We start from the raw sequence: 22,107 nt of genomic DNA on the forward strand, positions 1-22,107 counted from the left end.
TTCATTTTTGTGTTTCCGATCATGCGTGGTGTTTGTCTATCGGTTTTCAGCGGACGCACGCCGATTAAACGATTTCCGTTCGCTGGGCTATCATCCAAGCAAAGTTTTCGCGTTTGTCCCTTCGGATATTGTCAGACGAACTGTCATGATCGGCCGTCGAAAGCTGCGTACTAACGAACAGACTATCGTGCGATCAATCCGAAAGCGATTTTTATCATCCGATTATCTGATCGTGTGTACGAGGCATAAGTATCTTAATGCAAAACGATCAATAATTCTCCGTTCTGGCCGTTTGGTGTAAATTGATTGTAAGAGAAGTTATGACTGTTTTATTTTTATTTATTTTTTGCAGTTTTCATCGTTTTGATCAAATCACAGATCTATTGTAAAAAATAAGGAAGTGTGTACGGACACCGTAAGGATCGGTAAGCTGCATTATATTATTTTTTTTGGTTTAAGGGGGGGGACGCGGCGTGCGATCGCATAAGATGATGTGGATGAGAGCTGTATAATGAAGGTAGTGTTGTGACAATGGCTGCACACAGAAGGGTTACAGCTACAGAGGGGAGTGTAATGGGGAGGAGCAGTACTAAGGAAGAGTCCTGTGTGTCTGCTTCCTCCTCTAGCTGTAGGGAAGTTCCGGGCACACAAGGATTGCACACACTGCTCTCCTTTTACTTCCATCTCCTGGATGATCAAGCAAAGAAGGTAGGATGCCTGCCTGAAGCTGACACCCACCCACCACTCATCATTGTTCTCTAGGAGTAGTAAGGAGAAGTGTACACCAGTGACATGAGGAATGCTCATCACATTCAAAGACTACTTAACATGAGTGTTTGAATGTGGCAAAAGAGCAATAATCCTTGACAGGCAGCATCACACTAGAAGCAGCATTATCAGAGACCTACATCTCCTACCGAGCAAAGACATGGAAGGGGAGCAGCCGGACAAAAGCTGCCACCAGCAGGGCAATGGAAACGCGCAAGGCATGGCTCTTCGTGGGCGCGATTTGGAGATCCTCCCCTTGCACTTGGATGAAAAGGGTAAACAGGAATCTGAAGATTCGCCCCCTGCGCTGCCACCACCCATATTCCTCTATCCGGGGGCAAGAAAGCAAAAACAACAGGGCAGAGATTACACAGGGATGACAGGTTCACAGGGGTACAGTCGCACCTCTCCCCCTTCGTCGTCTTCATCTGGATACCCTGACCCTGCCTCGCCTGGATCAGGGGGGTTGTCACCGACATCGTCCCTGCCGCTAATGATGATGATGATGAACTACACGAGCAGCGGGAGCAATGGCGGCAATGATAAAGTCCAAAAAAGTGAGTAAATTACATATATTTATAAGATATCTATGACCAAGACTTTTAAATCTAGTTTGCATGGCGTGTGAAAAGATTAGAACCCCTGTCAGGTTTTACTGCTTTTCATGGCCCTGTTAGGGCTTATTTACACATGGCTGGGGCAGTAAAAATAGGTGGTTCAGCCATGGTTTTACTGCCCCCTTAAAGTGGTTGTAAAGCCTCAAGGTTTTTCACCTTAATGCATTCTATGAAAAACATTTTGTGCTGCAGCTCCCCCCAGACCCCACCCCCCCTTTTTTTTCCTCTTACCTGAGCCAGATCCGATCCAGCGATGCAGTGGCTCCAGTCGCTGTCTCTCTCCTAATTGGACACATTGGCTCCCGCTGCTTTCAATTAAATCCACTGACAGACTCGGGGGGGGGGGGGGGGGGAACGGGCAGAGTCCCACTGTCTGTGTCAATGGATTGGGGGGGCACCTGATGAAGAGGAGGGGCCTGGAGCCCCAGCAGGGCACCCCAGAAGAAGAGGATCGGGGCTGCTTTGCACACAGCAAGTAGGCATGTTTGTTACTTTTATGAAAAATAGATGAGGGTTTACAACCCCTTTTAAGCTGCAAAGAGAGACAGATATACCCTGTTGCACTCGATGGGCAGCACTGCCACCAAACATGGCCCATTTATGAATGGAGTTGCACTGCAACCACCCTACAAATAAGGATGAGCTCCGGCGTGTTCGCACAGTCCATGTTCAGAGCCCGACAGGAAGTCGGCACCGCGCTGCACTAATCACAGGCAGAGATGCTCGGCTGCAGAGATTGGGAAATGTCTCACTGCCTGTGATTAGCGCAGCGCAGTGCCGACTTCCTGGCAGGCTCTGCATGTGGACTGTGTAAACATGTCTGCGCTCCTCCTTACCTGCAAACACGTGCAGTATACATGGTTGCTGCATGTTTGTGTGGGCTTTTAAACAGGTACTGAGGTGGTTATATTGTCTCTGACCTGCCTGTCATTTACCCTCTAAAAAAGGAATGGACTCTGGATCACTTTTCACAGTGCAGGAGAAACTGCCGCAAGTGTAAAATAAAGTAGGACGTAGGGAGATTTCCCCTCACTTCCTGTCCTGGTGACACAGCTTTTATCAGACAGGAAATGAATGAAAACCTGCACCAGAGAAAAAAAAAAAAAGCTCACAGGGGATCTAGCACTCCCCTACTGAACTTTAACCAAGTGATTTTGCTTCTGTCTGTGTTGCTGTTAGAGAGATTTCCCCTCACTTCCTGTCTTGTAAAACACTGCACAGGAACAGAAGGGGAAATCTCTCTAATGGAACCCTGAATAGCAGTAACACCTGACCAGGGGTCTAATCCTTTTCCACGTTGTCTAAAAGAATATGGGTATAAGCCTCATTCACATGTGTGGTTAGGGGCATACTGGGGATTCCTGCAACAGGGATCACAGGTGTATGTAAACAGCTTTGGCCATGCAGCCTGTACAAATGAGACCCAGCCGTTGCATGTATCAAACATGGAGAGATTACCAGTGATTGGGGACAGATGATCTCCCCGGGACTGGGCAGGCAGAAGGGGGTGGCTTCCCTGGGCGCACACTGCAGATCAGTGGCTGGCAACCAGCGGACCGTGGTCTCATATCTACTCCACTGCTGTCCAACATGCCCAATCTCCACCCACAGCTGAAATGACACACCGTGCACGTGCATGCACAACTAGCTGCTAGAAAGCAAGTGATTGGCCAGGCATGTGCAGTACACACCCCATGCCAGCCATGGGCAGCTGGAACAAGAGGGCAGAGAATAATGGGTACATGGCGGTACACCCATTCTACGCCGTACGTTAGAGGGCACGCAGTTCTTGCTTTGGCTGTCCTGGTACCGTCCAGGGGCAACCATCTGTCCTTACTGGGCGTAATGGCTCCCTGAACATTTATCGTATATCCCTGACAATCCTGCCACAGGAATCTGATGGTTCTTGATGCAGGAATCCTCTCTATGCCCCTAATCGCACGTGTGAACGTGGCCTGAGTGGCAAATACAGCAATGGAGCTGCTGGCTATAGCCGACAAGCCTGCTTGGATTGGGGAAAATTAGGTCATCTTGTTATCATTAGTAATGGGTCCACTCTTACTTCAGTATTCTTTATACAGGAGCTGGAGGGAACCTCGCATAAAGATTACACGCTCCATTTTCATCTGTAATTAAAGTGTTTTGTACAATTAAAGTAGGAAAGACTGATTGTTTACTGCAAGCGTTACATTGTTTACATCCCTGGCTGCTGATCTCTGGAAAACAGCAATCAGCCGTGTGGTTTTCCTTTCAGTGGATCAGTATTGTTCTCTACGTGATCAGACGGGGGTTCTCCTAAAGATACACATTTGTAAGATATGGCATGTTTATAGGAAAGCTGCCATAAGAGAAGGAAGGAGGCAGCTGTCGCTGACAACTTCTGCTGGAAATGCTTGTTGACATGCTGACCTTCCTCCTTTCAGTACGTCATTGACCGCCTGCAAGTAAACACATAAGAATTTCTGGTTTTCAGGATCTTCATACTTGTTCTGGGTTAGTGACTAAAAGCATTGAAGACAGAGGGTCGGTCTGGCAGCCAGGAAACAAGCATTTTCATAGAGAGGCAGTCCCCCGTCTCTCTCATGAAAGGATCACTGTCGGTACCAAGTTGTGAGCTCAGCTGACAGCCCCTTGGTGTCTAAGGCCAGCCAGCTTTAGTGTGTTTTCATTATTATAAGGTAACTTGTGTTAAAGTGTAACTAAGGACAAAGCTTCCTTTTTTAATAGAGTGGAGAGCGATTAGAAAACCTGTCTTGCCTATCACACACAATGAAAAATTCAGAGTGATTGTACGTTAATCTGATCATTCATACACCGCTTTCGAGGGCCCGATCACGACAGTTTATGTGAAATTATCTGGGACATGTGTTTCACGTACAATTTTTTTCATTTAGTCAGTACAGTGTTTGTCCATAGAATAAATCGAATGACCAAGACCACGCATGCTCCGAAACAAAGGAATACATTACATACCGTATTTAATGGGGTATAGCGCGCTCCCGCGTATAGCGCGAACCCCTAAAGTTGCCCCGAATTCCTGTGGGAAAAAGATTTTTTGTACTTGCAGTTTTGGTGTCTTGCGCGGCGTCCATCGGCGGCCTCGTCGGGTCCGGCGTCCGTCTGCGGCTTCGGGTGTCCTCTTTGTCGGGTCCGGCGTCCTTCTGCGGCGTCCTCCCGGCTCGTTTCCCGCGCCGAGTTTGAATACTGCGCCGACTATATACGAGTGTACTGCGCTCGGTATATGTCGGCGCAGTATTCAAACTCGGCGCGGGAAAGCGGGTATCGGCGTATATCGCGCACCCACGATTTTGCCCTGATTTTCAGGGCAAAAAAGTGTGCGGTATACGCCGATAAATACGGTAATCATGGGAAGTTGTATTCTGTTTTACGAGAATTTTCATAACTCTAGTAACCCATTCGTTTTCTATATGAGACTAGCGTACAAAAACAGACGATCATTCGTCCGATATTCTCATCACGTGTACCAGGTCTCCGTTTTTTATTGGTGTCTATCTCACTGGTTTAGAGCCTCACCCTCTCTATTTGTCCTGTTTTACTTTGATTGCTAAAAGTGAAAGAAAATCCCTAATTTTGCGTTGTCCACAGAACAGGAGTAGAAGAGATATCATCCAATGGTAACAACCATGGATTCCTCTCACTTCCTGTTTTGGCTATAGGACAGGAAGTGACGGGAAATCTCTCCAATGGGACACAGATGGCAAAAAAAAGACAGGGGTTATAACCCTCCCCTACTCTATTCAAAATGAGGGGGGGGGTGCCTTTAGTACATAGGTTGTTTATTAGACATTACAAAAAGCAAGTTGTAAGCATCCTGTTTGTGTTTTATTTTTGTTTTTCTGACCTGCAAAAGTAAATGCTAATATGCATTGCATACTATCACATTATGTTAAACATGCAACAAAGCCCTCTTCGTCCCTGCTGGAGGCTGCATCCATCTTTGCCCGTCTTCCTTCTGGGTCCGTGGACTCCGGCTGTGTGACTGGCCGGAGCTGCGTAACGTCACTCCCACGCATGTGCGCGGCAGCCATCTGTCACAACACAGGCCTACAACACGGGTGGCCGTTCCTTCAGATTGCATTCGCAGATGATGTAATTGGCGGGATATATAGTAAATATCTCCTAAACGGCACACGTTACAGTGCCTATAGGCAACCCTTATTATAGGCTTATCTATAGGTACAAACAATACATAGAAGTTTACTTCCTCTTTTAAGCTTTCTTAAGCTTTCTGCATGTGACAGATGCAGGTGTAGCGCCGGTGTACTTCCAAGTACCGGTGCTATTAAAAGTTGAGGGATAATCAGAATATAGTTGACTCTGATTCTGATTGCAATTTTACAAAGGGTCTCTGTTTCAGCTGGGCTGTGCTGTGGGTCCATTCTGTGGTTGCTGGGGTGTCATACCACCCCGGGGGCGACAGGTGGCGCCAGTGGAGTCCAGGCTGGGGTGCCTCTTGCCGGCAGCCAATCGGGAGGGAGTTTCTCTCTCAGGTATAAGTATTGCCCCAGGGAATTCTGGGTCTTACAGGAAACATGTTTGGAAGAGCTGCCCACCCTTCCGCCCCTTTTTTTTCTATGGTATGTCACGGCTTGCTGTGTTTTCTTGACCTTGCCAGCATAAAATGGCTGTAATGAATGGGCTATGCCCTTGATGGAAATCGGAAGTAGGCGACCTGTCCAGCACTTATGGTAAGGACAGCCCCCCCCCCCCCTTTGGAATTGTGTGCTCACAGTACAACTGGGACTGGCACTGGTTGAAAAGTGTTCACATGTTATGTTTTGGTTTTTAATAAAGCTGTGGCCTTGCCCTTTCCAACCTAACGGTTGTAAGTGTGTTTTTATTTAATAGTTCAGGGCTCAAAATTTCAAGCCCTGAGCTTCTAGCCAGGCCTCAAGTGTTACTCGCCACCAGTTGCCTCACCCAACCCATACACTGCCCCGCCCATAATTCCGCCCCTAAAAACGCCCTTGTAGATTATCTCTTGGAATGACACTGTTAAATGTTTTATGCCGAATCAAGTTACACAATTAAATATTACCAACAACAACTTTAACAAAATGGGACAGGGCACTGGGGCAGACCAGAGGGACATGGCACTGGGGCAGACCAGAGGGACATGGCACTGGGGCAGACCAGAGGGACATGGCACTGGGGCAGACCAGAGGGACATGGCACTGGGGCAGACCAGAGGGACATGGCACTGGGGCAGACCAGAGGGACATGGACTTTTTTACTTCTGCAAATATTGCTCTCCCTCTTCTTATGTACAAGACTCCATCCTCCTCCTCTGCCTTCTCTCTCTAGAACCAGGTCTTTTCCCCCATTCTCTTGCTGTCTCCTCTGCAACCCCCATCCATCCTCTCTCTCTCTCCCTCTCCTATTCTACCCACTCTCATAATCAGGAGCCCCTGTGTGCGCCTCCACACTTGCATGTCCCCACTTCCCCCTTTCATTGTCGGGCAGTGAGTTGAGGAGCTGCAGCACAGCGGGAGGGAGTACAATCCAGCACCGAGATTCACACACCTGCATAGCCATTGACACCCCAACACAGCGCACACTGACACCGCACAGCATACTGCCGCTCTCTTGTCAGGGCAACTCTTGGTGAGCGCTGTGCTGCACTGCATACCTGGAACACCCAGAGTGATGATAATCGCAGTCCTCCTGCTCACTTGTTCCTTCCTGCTCTCTGCTCTCCAGCTACATTGGTCAGGTTGGGAAGCCAGGCTCAGAGGTCATACTGTTAGGTCCCATGGCTTAACGAGAATTGTAAGGAGAGCACCTGTGTACTGCTCTGCATGTGTGCGGCTCACCCGACTACTTTTCCTGGGCACGCACCTTTCCTCTTCGGCCGCCAATCGCAGCGTGGCTCTAAGTGTAGGCACAGATTGGACTGTTGGTCATGCAGAACTGTTATCACTCGCCCCCAGCTTAAATCCACTCGCCAAATGCTAGCAGGCGAGTGGAAATTTTGAGGGCTGTAATAGGTTGAGGGGGCAAGGGGGAAGGTTTTCTATACATTTATGTTAGTTAGTTAATTGTACCTGGGCTCATTGCGCCTTAGCAGTCGAGTAAAGTTTATATTTTGGGAGCGATTTGTTGCTTTTTTTTTTTTTTTTTTTTTTTTTTATTGTTGCCTTCGGGCCCATTGGTAAGATTTCCCCTTGCTTTTTGTCCTGGTGACATCGTTGTTGGTCTTTGGGACAGAGAGTGTAGTAATATGATCAACAATAAAAAAAAAATCCTAAGTTTCGAGCATTATCCTAACCCCCATAGCTTTTCTTGAAAGGGCAATTTCTTCATTGAACTCATTTCCCCACACATTAAAAACGCACACCCACACCCATGAGAAAATAAAAAAAAACGATACGTACTTCACGCTCAGATTTCTGCCAATGGCACCTAGGTGAGGGTGATATCGCAAGCCTTCCAGCAAGATCCTGGGAATGCAGAGTATACCAAACCTCATGGGAAGATGCTCCAGTCTTTGTAAGCTAAAGGGACCTCTTCGGATATTGCTGTGGTGCTCCCTTATTGGAGCTTCTATATTGACATTTGGGGCCCAACTATACCGTATGGTGGAGAATTTTGGTGCTTGTTGTGCCTGCAGAATGTTTGTTTTTAGCATGCATTGTGAATAGAATTGTTTAGAATATTACATGTGAGATTGTGATTTATGTGCAGAGTTTCATTTGTGTAATGAATTAGATTATTGATCAACTCCTGTGCTTGATGTCTTCTATTGAATGCTTTCTCTGTATTACGGATTTATTGGTCTCACTGGCGGATTGGAAGGAAAGGAGTTTGCTTCTTCCCATGCAGAAAGGATCTCCTCAGCTGAGACAATGTAGTGCAATGGGATTCCAGGTGTGACTGCAAGCTAGTGTCAAAATAGGACGGTACTCTGTGAATTCAGGTATGGAATGTATGATAAATGATCATAGATTATACAGGCTGGCATTTTATATACCGTATTTATCGGCGTATACCACACACTTTTTTTGCCCTGAAAATCAGGGCAAAATCGTAGGTGCGCGATATACGCCGATACCCACGCTGTGTTTGAACCACTGTGCCGACATATACCGAGGGCAGTACAGTCGAGCAGGCTTGGCTCCACTCGCGGTCACGTCCTGTGCGTCCTGTATGTCCTTTACGCGAGAGGAGCCGAGCCTGCCCGACTATACCCGAGTGTACTGCGCTCGGTATATGTCGGCAGAGTGGTTCAAACACAGCGGGGATCGAGCGGGGAGGACACCACGATGGCCGCAGAAGGATGCCGGACCGGACAAGGCCGCCGATGGATGGCGGGCAAGACACCGACGAGGGGCATCCAAATTGTATTTTTTTTTTTTTTTTTTTAAGGAATTTTCCTTCTATGTTGGGGGTGCACGCTATACGCCGGGGCGCGTTATAGCAAGATAAATACGATATATTCTTTATTTGGAGTGAATTTTCATTCTAGGTTGGGGGTGCGCGCTATACGCCGGGGCGCGTTATAGCAAGATAAATATGATACATTCTTTATTTGGAGTTTTTTCAGCAATTTTAATATAAACTTTACCACAATAGGAGTCAAGGATAATGGAACTTGCAATAGTAACGATTGGTGGTAGCAAGCAAAAGGGTATCGCAATACTTGTAAAGGAAAACATTTTAATACACTGTCTCAGAGTAAAATAACATAATCAAAAGCTGTCCTAGTACCTACGATCTAGTGTTCAAGGTCTGTAGGTGGCCCTGAGACCGGAAAGGGACTCGCCTTCCCCTTGACGTATCAAGAAGACATACTATAAATACAAAGAAAGGCTGGCATTTTATTACGATAGTTCTTGTTAATATTTTATAGACCAGCCTTTTTCAACCAGGATGCCTTCAGGTTTCTTCAGGGGTGCAAAATGGCTAAAAAAAAAAAAAAAAAAAAAAATTAAAATACCCCCAAACTGTATACAAGTCAGCGGATGCATCGAGCCTGACATCTAGTTGCACAAAGCCCCAGGTTTTCATTATACAGTATCGAAATCTCCAGCCACCGGTGTCATTGGTTGATTAGGAGGATATTGGGCGCCTTCACAGCATCCTTGTTTGCCCCTCTCCATCAGTGCTGTGGTCACATAAGGTTAATGAGGGAGAAGAGAAACAATGGAATACTAGTCAGTATCAGAGTGCAGAGGTGTACTTGCTTTGAAAGAATAACTCGCCTCTAATGTTGGGTGTCCTAAATGTGTGGATGTTTCTGCTTTAAAAGGTTGAGAAACATTGTTATAAGTAGGGTTGTTCTGATACCGAGCATTTGTGTAAGTACTTGCATAGAGTCCCCCTCTATGTCCTTCTCTGTGCTTTTCCGCCCGCTTTATCCTCGATCAGTTAGGATGACGAGCAGTGGAAGGAGCCAGTAAATCTGTCATTTTACCTTTGCCGAATGAACAGAGTGAATGATCGCTGACTCTCTCCATTCATAACTGAGCACTGTGTTTACGATTCTGCTTCAGTTCACGAATGGAGAGGAACCTCTATCCCCTCTCCATTTATCTCCAGTGCAGCTGAGGCTACAGAGAAAGGGACTGTGAAGTCTGTGCCCTCAGTCCCTTTCCCTGTCTCAAAGGGGAGATGTCAGGGGTCTGTTTAGACCCCCTGATATCTCACCAAAGGCCCTAACAGGGCTGATGGCTAAAAACTAAAATTGTAATATTTTTACAATTTTTAACCTTTTTATATAAAATAAAAAACCCCCCCCCCCCCCCCCCCAAAATAAAAAGAAAACATTAAAAAAAATAAAAACGGACAGTCCACTCGTCATCAGTGCTGTATATTAGTACCTCTGTCACATGACATTAAAAAAAAAAAGTATCGGCATCGGTGAGTACTTGGAGGGGGGGGGGGGGGGTTTGTTACATGTACTCGGTCTTAAAAAAGTGGTATCGGGACAACCCTAGTTATAAACATCAGATTTACTTGAGATATACCAAACATACAAGTACTAACAGATGAGCAGGATCAGGTAAATGGGGAGGGATCATGGCGAGGTCCTATTGATTTTAAAACAGCGAGACCCCTATGTTTTTAGCCAGGTTTATATTTGGAAACCTGAAAAAGGCAAACTCAAAATTCAGTGGTTAAAAATTGTTTTGTTCTTTGTGACATAATTATAAAGCAAACCGTGAATAATCACCTTTGTAACAAGTGTATAGTTATGTTTTCCCTCTAAGACCTTAGTAGCACTAATGGCTAAAACCTTAGGTATATTATAACCCACAATTTTTCAGCTCGGTGAACAAGATACTCCTCAAGGATATCTTTTTGTTCTGTACAAAGAGCCGTATGCAGGATTTTTTTGTTTTAGTGTAGACCAGGATTATCACCGTAGATAAGCATATCACATTATTCTAAACTGGGCTTTAGCTCTGGTTCACACTGGGTACGATTTGTTACGATTTGAGATGCGATTTGACATGTCAAATCGCATCTCAAATCGGCGGCATTTGTCGGCAATGGCACTGTCCTAATCGGTGCGGCGTCGCACCGATTTCAAAAAGTAGTTCCTGTACTACTTTTTGCGATTTCAGGCCGCGATTTACATTGAACCCTGCACAGATGTCTCTGAAATCGCGGCCCAAATCGCGGCAAAATCGCAGCCGCAAAATCGCGATTTTTACAGCGATTTTTGAATTCGCAGCAGTGTGAACCTAGCCTTAGACTAAGTCTTCTTGACCCATGCATTCGGGCTGTTGTCAGTATTTCTCCAGTATATCTAGTGAGGAGCAGGCCTAGCCTGACTTAAATGTTGCAGGCAATGTTTGTCAATGTGATCCCAACGAATATACAGGTGGGTACACCCATTCATGCACAGTGCCTGGGTTGCTTGATAGGCATGGTCCAAGTACACTGCTTTTTACTTTTCTCTCACTTTTTGTGCAGTCGACTGGTGCATGAATAGTTTTTACTTTGCTCCCATTCAGCTTTTTTTTTTGTTTCTGTTTGTTTGATCAAATTTAGCTTTTTTTTCAGCTCTTTTCCCTTTGCCTGACTATACAGAGACATACGTCTAATTGTTCCTGTGCTCACATGTATGTTCAGTCGTCCTACATCACATGTGTCGTACACAAGGCCCATGGTCCAAATCCGGCCTACCGGGCCATTTCATGTGGCTCACACACCTGTCCTGCAGCTGCGGCACCCCCCTCATCTCCGCCCCCCCACCTTATCTCAGCAATTGGCAGAAAGGGGAACAGAACTGTGTTTCTCTATGAAGCTGCAGAGAGGCTCTTCTGTACCACCCCCCCCCCCCCCCCCCCACACACACACACACACATACACACACACACACACACACACACACACACACACACACACACATCTTGGCAGTCAACAGCAGAGAGGTGGATTGAACTCTTACAGATCTTGCACCTCTCTGTGCAGCTACGGTACCCCCTTGTCTTCGCCTACCCCAGATATACATCATTCTTTTCAGGAGTGTGAGTGGGTTCCATGCCGGTCTGCACCTACCCTTCACAGCTTAAGGCTCCATTCACATCTAGGCGTTTTCACGCCAGACGCCCGCCGCTATTGCAGCCTGCGATACGCTGGAGGGGTGATTTTACATTGTCGGCTATGGAGATGGTTCACATCTCCATGCCGAAATGCCTGAAGCTCAAAACAAGTCCCGGACCCTTTTTTTTGGGCGGCTTCAGCTTTAAAATACTGTATTTGACCTTATAAGCTCCGTTTACTGTTAAAGTGTGAAATGCAAAACTCCGGTGGGTGTAACAAGATGTCCGCTTTCCCCCTTCTCTGTGTATCCTTACTGTGAAGGAGTGCGGGGTGTAGTAAGATGGTGGCGACGGTATGTCACTTCTGTTACCAATTCTGACGGGTCGCCTAATCTGACAGAACACAGGAAATCTTGTTTATGCTGGTTGAAGTATCCACTGGGCACAACGGGAGGTATTCATTTTGTTATACTATGGGAGTACGATGGTACAGCACAGATATGATCCCTATGGGAGTACGATGGTACAGCACAGATATGATCCCTATGGGAGTACGATGGTACAGCACAGATATGATCCCTATGGGAGTACGATGGTACAGCACAGATATGATCCCTATGGGAGTACGATGGTACAGCACAGATATGATCCCTATGGGAGTACGATGGTACAGCACCGATATGATCTGATGATTTTTACTCCTATTCCAAAAGCACATATGGGAAACCAGCAGGAGAGGCTATCTGTTGATATAACTTCCCTATGGTAACAAGCACATTTCTACAGTTCACTCACAGAAAAAAGGTGCAGTTTGAACATTTCCCAGGTACCACAGTGGATTTTTAAAGAACCTGAATAAGCAAAAGATTAAGTAATTATTATTTACAATTGTAACTACACACTGTACTGTATGCTGCAGATTTATAGGATCAAATCAAAATCTTCTGCTTCCTTAAAGTAGTATTAGAATTTATCTGTTTTAAAAAGATCTCATTTGGTCAAACGCAATATTCTGCCACAATATTACTATTGTAATGGAAAAAAACAATGTATACCTTTTTTTAGGCTTCATGTACGCTGGTGTTTTTTGCCAAAGCTCCTAAACTCCATAAAAGCCTATGTCTAGGAGAGTCTAGGACAGGGTTTGACAAATTTGCTTGGAATCTAGGAGCCAGCTAAAAAAGTTAGGAGCCAGAAAACGCACCCCGTCCCGAGGAGCTTGCGTGCAGAAGCGAACACACACGTGAGCAGCGCCCGAATATGTAAACGGTGTTCAAACTACACATGTGAGGTATCGCCGTGATTGGTAGAGCGAGATCAATAATTCTAGCCCTAGACCTCCTCTGTAACTCAAAACATGCAACCTGTAGATTTTTTTAAACGTCGCCTATGAAGATTTTAAAGGGTAAAAGTTTGTCGGCATTCCACGAGCGGACGCAATTTTGAAGCGTGACATGTTGGGTATGAATTTACTCGGTGTAACATTATCTATCATAATATTAAAAAAAAGGGGATAACTTTACTGTTGTCTTATTTTTTAATTAAAAAAAAGTGTAATTTTTTCCCAAAAAAGTGCGCTTGTAAGACCGCTGCGCAAATACGGCGTGACAAAGTATTGCAATAATCGCCATTTTATTCTCTAGGGTGTTAGAATAAAAAATATATATAATGTTTGGGGGTTCTAATTAGGGGTGCAACGGATCACACGGGTCACCCCCTTCGGATCGGATCACACTGTGATCCGCGGATTGCCACGGCTCCGGAGCTAGGCCGAAGCCGCGGTCTTTCCTAATGTTACGGCGGCGGCTCCGGAGCCGCCGCCGTAACATTAGGAAAGACCGCGGCTTCGGCCTAGCTCCGGAGCCGCGGCCATCTTGGTACACCCGGCGGCGGCCCTCCTCTGTTTACACCCACAGAGGAGGAGCCCGCACTCGTGGGACACGCCGCTCGTCTGTCGGTACTAGCTGGGGGTGGTCACTGTCCTGAGCAGGAGGGGGGTCACTGTCCTGAGCAGGGGGGGGGGTCACTGTCCTGAGCAGGGGGGGGGGGGTCACTGTCCTGAGCAGGGGGGGGGGTCACTGTCCTGAGCAGGGGGGGGGGTCACTGTCCTGAGCAGGGGGGGGGGTCACTGTCCTGAGCAGGGGGGGGGGTCACTGTCCTGAGCAGGGGGGGGTCACTGTCCTGAGCAGGGGGGGGGTCACTGTCCTGAGAGGAGGGGGGGTCTCTGTACTAAGAGGAGGGGGGGGTGTATGTGGATATTACAGTGGGGGAGATTTTTTTTTTTTGCCGATCCGAAAAATGATCCGATCCGTGACTCCTGATCTGAGGAACGATCCGAACCGTGAGTTTGTTGATCCGTTGCACCCCTAGTTCTAATTAGAGGGAAGAAGATGGCAGTGAAAACGGTGAAAAATTACATTAGAATTGCTGTTTAACTTGTAATTCTTAACTTGTAATACCAACGGCCACCACCAGATGGCGCCAGCTTCCAAGCCAAGTCGCCAGGATGCTATTTCTAGTCGCCATGGCGACCTGGCGACCGGGATTTGTCGAGCCCTGGTCTAGGAGTTGCCACGTTTTAGGTGAAGTTAAACCTCCCTCTCCTGAACACGGAAGAATTACATTCAGTATAGGAATGTTCTGGTCACCCACTGCAGGAAAATGCAAAACGCTGCAAAATCACGTGCCACGTCTGCAGTCAGTACTGTAGGCTAGGGTATATGTAATTTTAAAGTGGTGGTAAACATCGGACATGAAATGTGAACAAAGCATATCCCTCTATAGTGTGTACTTTTCTCCATCCGGAGCACCAAGTGTCATTTCTGTGCTGCTTCATTCCTCTGCTATCAGCATGTATCATTTCTGACAAGTTTTTCTGATACCAAGAGAAACATGGTGACGGGAGGGAGTTCCAGCTGATTGACAGCCTTAGCTCTGTTCCTGGACCTTCAGACAAGATTCTAAAATTCTGCGCTTTCAATGAATTTAGAGAAAAGAAGACAGCAGATAGACAAGTACAATTTATGTCGGAGAATCTGTTTTAATCTGTGTATCACCTGAGGCTAGTCACTTCACTGGGTATATGTAAAGGTTTACGACCACTTTAACCATTTCACTACTACCTAATTGTAAAAAAAAGGAGGGCTTTTATTTTGGAGTGCTATTTTTTTTTTATAAAAGGTCCTACAGAAATGAGGCACGAGTGGTCACTGTGTCTTTGGGCTGCCATTGGAAGCTTAGAGGACAGACTAAGTGCACAGAGACAATCTGAATGGCTCTGTTTCTTGTGGTCAATCACAGCAATCACAAATGTAAACATACTAATGTTTACATTTGAGAGCCCACCCCTTTCTCCAACTCTTCCAATCTTCTCCATTCCTCCTTTCTGAGCACTACTCCTGTCTGCTCTTGTACGCAAAACTGCTCCCACTGACCACCAACAAATAGGGGGACACACTGAGCAACAAAAGTACACTTAAAGGGTCACTAAAGGAAAAAAAAATTTTTCCTGAAATGACTGTTTACAGGGTATAGAGACATAAAAGTTAACTGATTCCTTTTAAAAATGATTACAAATAGATAAAAAGCAATCCTAGAATGTGCCTGCAGGTTAGTTTCACTTTTAAACTGGTTTCGTGTTCCTGTGAACTAGAGAGACGCACAGAACAAAAACAAACAAATCCAGGGCAGTGTTTTGTTTTTAAAATGAATCTGATTGGTTCTGTTAAGTTTTAGACACACAGTAATGACAGCTTAGACCACCGTGAAAAGCTCCCAGTACCATGGTTATAAGGAAACAGACAAGAAACAGACAACCAGGAAGTGTGGAGATCACAGCAGAATTACAGCAACTTCAAAGCAAAAACAAACAATAAGGACATGAAACCAGGACTGCAGTAAGGTAAAGGAAGCTATTTAGCTAAAAAAAAAAAAAAAAAATTCCTTTAGTGATCCTTTAACCACTTAAGCCCCGGACCATTTTGCAGCTAAATGCCCAGACCAGGTTTTGCGATTCGGCACTGCGTCGCTTTAACAGACAATTGCGCGGTCGTGCGACGTGGCTCCCAAACAAAATTGGCGTCCTTTTTTCCCCACAAATAGAGCTTTCTTTTGGTGGTATTTGATCACCTCTGCGTTTTTTATTTTTTGCGCTATAAACAAAAATAGAGCGACAATTTTGAAAAAAATGCAATATTTTTTTGCTGTAATAAATATCCCCCAAAAACATATATTAAATTTTATTTTTCCTCAGTTTAGGCCGATACGTATTCTTCTACCTATTTTTGGTAAAAAAAATCGCAATAAGCGTTTATCGATTGGTTTGCGCAAAATTTATAGCGTTTACAAAATAGGGGATAGTTTTATTGCATTTTTATTATTTATTTATTTTTTTTACTACTATTGGCGGCGATCAGCAATTTTTTTTTCGTGACTGCGACATTATGGCGGACACTTCGGACAATTTTGACACATTTTTGGGACCACTGTCATTTTCACAGCAAAAAAGGCATTTAAATTGCATTCTTTATTGTGAAAATGACAGTTGCAGTTTGGGAGTTAACCACAGGGGGCGCTGTAGGAGTTAGGGTTCACCTAGTGTGTGTTTACTACAGTAGGGGGGTGTTGCTGTAGGACTGACGTTATCGATCGAGTCTCCCTTATAAAAGGGATCACTCGACCGATACGCCGCCACAGTGAAGTACGGGGAAGCCGTGTTTTCACACGACTCTCCCCGTTCTTCAGCTCCGGGGAGCGATCGCGACGGAGCCGCTATAAACGAATAGCCGCGCCGTCGTCCCGGATCGCTCCCCGAGGGAATCCGCCCACCGCACGCAGCGGGGGGGGGTTCCGATCGGACCCCCCACCCGCTAGAAGGCGGGGACGTATATATACGCCCATCTGCCTGTCCGTGCCATTTTGCAGACGTATATAGTCGTGCGGCGGGCGTTAAGTGGTTAAAGCATAAAGGAGGCACACTGATCATGAATGTGGTAAAAAAAAATGACTGAACGCTAACAGTTATGAGGAATATACAGCCCACAAAAATGACAAGCTAAATGAGGCAGGGGAGGAGGTCTTCATGTGGTAGTAAAGCCTGATTGGTGATTTTTACCTACAGGTGATGACTTGAAGGGCCACACCCTGAAATGCATTGTTAGGTAGACAGCCACTACCTTGCCTCCTCTCTCTTGGCTTGTGCTCCATCTATACTCCTGTGCATCAAGCCTCGTTCTCGATCTGTGTTCCCCGAGCGGTAGGGTGACCACGTGTCCCGGATTGCCCGGGACTGTCCCTTAATTAATACTTGTGTCCCGTGTCCCGGACACCCTCATTACGGGACAATACAGAGTCCCGGAATTGGCCTGGGCCGATCTAATGCCCCCTAAAATAGCCTTTGCATACATCCTCTCTGTCTCAGCCTGTGGTGGACCCCTAGCTGACAGAGAGTGAGACCCCTTTTTACTTTATTTCCACCGCTGGCTCAGTGCCCAAACTGGTTGCTACCTCCTGCCTCCCGCTTGGCGTGTAGCAACCAGTGACGTCAGAGCAGGAGAGAGGGAGAGACCTATAGCAGCAGATGAGAGTTTAACTTCCTCCTCCGCGCCTTCTGTTCAGCTCCACCCACCTCCTCGTGTATGCTCTGGAGTCCAGCCAGGCAGCCAGAAGAAACATCAGACTCTGAGACAGACTGCAGTGTACAGATGAGAGATGGTACAAACTAAGGCAAGTAAAATTACAAAGCACTGACCAGCATTGAAGATCCATCGGTGTTATAATCCTGTCGGCTCTCCCTCAGCAGTCAGAGTTCAGTAAGACACTGGAGTGTGTGTCTGCACTCTGCACAGTACACTCAGAGGCTTGCTCCAGATAAGGGTCGGCAGGAGAGACACTGACACATGACACCCTGGATGGAAGGAGGAAACTTCCTTAGATATCAGGGCAGGGTTCATGCTGGGACTTGTAATCCTTCACTTTTGGGGATGTGACTCCCCCCCCCCCCCCCCCAAAAGTGAAGAACTACAGGTCCCAGCATGAACTCCTCAGAGCTGAAGATGTTTCCTGCATCCCTGAACACATGATAACTCCTCACACCCAGTCCTGTCCGGCTGCTCCCTGTCTCTTCTCTCCCACTACTTGTTTGCCTCTCCCTGCAGCAGCCCCCCCCCTCCTCCTTCACCCTCAGCCTTTCATGTTCTGCCACCTTTTCACCTTCTAGTCTTGTTACCCCCTCTGTATACCAAGCAATCCTCTCAGGAGTGGCTCATCAGCGACTATCACAACCTCAGAGTCCTGCCAGCATTCCATTCATTGCTCCTTCAAACTGCCAGAAATGTTTTAGTTACTCCACTGCAGCGGTGTAACTACAGGGGGCGCCATTGCAACCCAGCCTCATACTCCAGGATGGTCCATGCAGCTTCCCTCTAAACCTGGATAGGAGGGGTGGCATATAGAGGAACTGATGCCCTCCATGTTCTTCTTGCAGCCACTGAATGCCTGCAGGAGGTAAAGGAGGAAAAGCGGGCATTCAGTGGCTGCAAGAAGAACATGGGGGGGGGGGGCATCAGTTTCTCTATATGCCACCCCTCTTATCCAGTTTCCTTCTGCTGCCCACAGGTCCCTCAACACTCTCCTGGCTGATCTTCCCCAGTAACTTCTCTGCTCTCTCCCACCTCACCCCCCATTCTCCAACCCCCTGCTGTCCTCTGGTCCCACCTGTGCTGTTCTTCAGTCCCCCCCCCCCTCCTGTGCTGTCCTCTGGTCCCACCTGTGCTGTTCTTCAGCCCCCCCCCTCCTGTGCTGTCCTCTGGTCCCACCTGTGCTGTTCTTCAGTCCCCCCCTCCTGTACTGTTCCTGATTTGAAGGAACTGTCCCTCATTTAGGGCATTGTCCCTCTGTCCCTCTTTCCTCTTTGTTTGTCCCTCAAGGAGCCAATATAAAAGAATAGTAGTGGTAAAAAAGCACCTGTGGGTTTAACCATTTTTATTTTTGTTTATAATTCTCCTACATATTTTTGCTAATAGGTGTCCCTCATTCCCATCTCAGAAAGTTGGGAGGTATGCCTCTATCCATCCCACGGTCCCCCTGTCCATCCCACGGTCCCCCTGTCCATCCCACGGTCCCCCTGTCCATCGCACTGCCCCTCTGACTACTCTGTGCCCCCCCCCCCTGACCACTCAGTTGTTCTTCTTGATGCCTAGGGCCCACTTTTGATCTTGCGCATGGGCCGCTGATTTCATACGCCCCTGCCCCCAAAATCTGCAAAAAAAATGGGGGGGGGGGGGGGGTGTCCCTGAATGGCAGTTTGGAAATGTGGTCACCCTACCGAGCGGATGACATCACGTTCGGTCAGCTCCTTATTAAACTCCCCACTCCACAGTGGCCCTTCCACCACCTACCATAGGCGCTCACGGCTCAAAGGTTTTCCTTCCATCCGGTTCTGTATCCACCCTGTCTTACATCACCGTGGAGTTCATTCTCCACAAGAGGAGCCTAGTTGACCACCGCAGCACTGCTCCACACAGCGTGTTTACATACCATTGTTTGCCAAAGTTACTGTCACAGTATTATGCTGGTTAGCATTCCATGAATGTGAGGAGAGCTCTGTTTGCTTGTTCATACCAATTCACATCTATGCTTAAAAAATACCTTTTACAAGGGATTGTAAAGGTATTTTTTTTTAAAATGACAAACATACCATACTTGCCTCCACTAAGCAGTTTGTTCTGCACAGAGTGGCCCAGATCCTCGTCTTCAGGGGTCCCTTGTGGCTGTCTCGGCTCCTCCCCGCAACAGCTAACCCCGTAGCTGGGAAGCTCTCTCCCAAGGGGGTTAGCTTGCAGGAGCGTTCTCGTGATAGTCGGCGACCATAGCCCACCGGCGCGCATCTAAAGTTATTAGATTGACAGCAGCGGGAGCCAATGACTGTGCTGCTATCAATCTCCAGTGAAGAGCCGCCTCAAGCTGGGGGAAACCCTCGCAGGATCGCGCCCACAGAGTTTCGTGGCTCAGGTAAGTAAAACGGGGGGCTGGGGGGCTTGAGAGTGCAAGGTGTTTTTCACCTTAATGCATAGGATGCATTAAGGTGAAAAAACACGAAGCTTTACAACCCCTTTAACTGTGTTTTTATCACCTTGGCATTACTAGAGATTGTTTTCAGTGACTTAGCGATTAATTGCTTCCCATTTACAGGGAAAAGACTGGGGGAAGATGTCAGCCCTCTCAGCGGGGACAGCACAGAGCTGAAGGGCTTTGTTCCAAGGTACCGTATAATCATGTATATACTCGAGTAAAAGCCGAGTTTTTCAGCCCCCCCCTTTTTTTTAAGGCTGAAAATACCCCCGTCAGCTTATACTCAAGTCAGTGTACCTGAAGTTATTGAGAGGCTGCGGGCGTCCATCGTTTAAAACTCGTAGTCTCCTCCTGGTCCCTTCCGTGATAGGCGTAACTGTGTCTGCTGAGAAACGCCTATCGCAAACGTTCTCTCATCCTCGGGTTTCCCAGCAGACACTGTGTTCAGTGTTCTGCCAATCACGGACGCCTTTTCATCCTCTGACAAGAGGATGTCCGTGATTGGCGGAACACTGAACACAGTGTCTGCTGGGAAACCCGAGGATGAGAGAACGTCCGTGATAGGTGGAACTGTGTCTACTGAGCAATGCCTATCACGGAAGAGACCAGGAGGAGACCGCGAGTTTTAAACAATGAATGGACGCCCGCAGCCTGTCAATTTCAGGTACACTGACAATGGGCACAGTGAGGTTGGCACAGTGAGGTTGCAATGGGCATTGTTGACCCTTTTTTCCGCTTAGTGGCTGCTGCATTCTCACCCTAGGTTTATACTCGAGTCAATACGTTTTCCAATTTTTTTGGTGGGTAAAATTTGGTACCTTGGCTTATACTCGGGTCGGCTTATACTCGAGGTATATACGGTAAGTATTTCATAATGTGCTAGTCTGTGATGCAGACTAGCACATTTATGCAATTGCCCGACAGGTGTTTTGTTTTTTTGTTTGTTTTTTTTTAAACGGCCACAGTTTACTACCACTTTAAAGCAGAAATTCCCCTTTTGGGTGGAGTTCCGCTTTCAAGATTGATGATCAGTGGTGTGTGTCCTCTGTTGGTGGTCTTTGATGTGTTTTTTTTTTTTTCTCCGAAACATGAGCAGAGATGATGTCATTACTTCAGCACGGCCTAATTTTGGGCATTTTTTCTCGGTAGCGTATGCTCATAGGGTCTGACCATGCCCCTCCTATACCCTTTTCCATTGAGAGTATGATTGGGCAAAAACAAGGTGTTCCCTTGGTTTTCACGTCCTAGCAACAGGGGACTTGGTAACTAGGATTTTTCTTGTCCAGGGTTCTGGGGAGGCCCCAAATGGCCTAGAGATTTGACGTTGATGAACATTTTACAAAGCTACCGTTTTTTAATACCTTCTGGTGCCCCTTGACTGTATAGACTATTTTTTGGAAAAGGATAACTTAGCCTTTTAAATTGTTCAGAGTTTCATTGATTCTCTGTGGAAAAAAGAATGGACGGTTACAAGTTATTTTCTCTGGTTTTAATTGCATTTAGAAATAAGCAGTACAGAGTCATGGCAGATAGTGCTCAGTCCAGAAGCCAAGGGTGATGGACCTATCTGTAGTAGAGATCCCGGTGCCACACTGATGCTGTATGCAGAACCATCTGCTGCACTCTTCTGCTTAACCCCTTTGGCACTACACGGAGGTCACCTGAAGCTTTGACGAGCGTAATTGACGTAGTAAGTATTGTACATGACAGCGAGCTGCTCTCTAGATTCGAGTGTTAATCTTGCCAAATTAAAGGAGGAGAATGAGCACAAGATTTTGTCCCTCCCTTCCCTCCCTTCGGATTGAGATCCTGATGCCACTTGTCAGCCAGGGATCTGTTGTTTACCGAGCTAAAATAAAAATGTTACAGGCCATTGGGTTTTATTTCTACAGTCTGTGTGTATATCAGCCATAGGTATTTGAGATTGGGTCTCTATGGGTAATTGTAAGCTTACATGATTATTTATGTGTACTTGCGTGTCTGTGTTCGCAGTGGCTTGTGCTAAAATGGTAACATCTGTTCGCTTTTTTTTTTTTAACGACTTGCTTTTTTTTTTCTGGCATTGATCCTTCTGCCTTTTGTCCCTTGTGTAATACTCATGTTTCTTGGCATCAGTCTCAGCATTGATTTTTTTTTTTACA

At 46.7% G+C, this 22,107-nt stretch overlaps 1 protein-coding gene across 2 annotated transcripts in view; it reads left to right on the forward strand.

Moving 5' to 3' along the window:
- The first annotated feature begins 608 nt into the window (after positions 1-608).
- The window catches only part of RUFY3 (RUN and FYVE domain containing 3), a 167,020-nt gene continuing 145,521 nt past the window's right edge, over positions 609-22,107 (forward strand). Inside the window, exon 1 of one of the 2 annotated variants that reach the window (XM_040327674.1) lies at positions 609-1,325. In XM_040327674.1, coding sequence (XP_040183608.1) covers positions 929-1,325 — 397 coding nt within the window. In that variant the 5' untranslated portion in view covers positions 609-928. The remainder of the gene's footprint in view (positions 1,326-22,107) is intronic. The other variant, XM_040327677.1, reaches the window with a different exon arrangement.

The sequence above is a fragment of the Rana temporaria genome, chromosome 1, assembly GCF_905171775.1.
Source record: "Rana temporaria chromosome 1, aRanTem1.1, whole genome shotgun sequence".
NCBI lineage: Eukaryota > Metazoa > Chordata > Amphibia > Anura > Ranidae > Rana > Rana temporaria.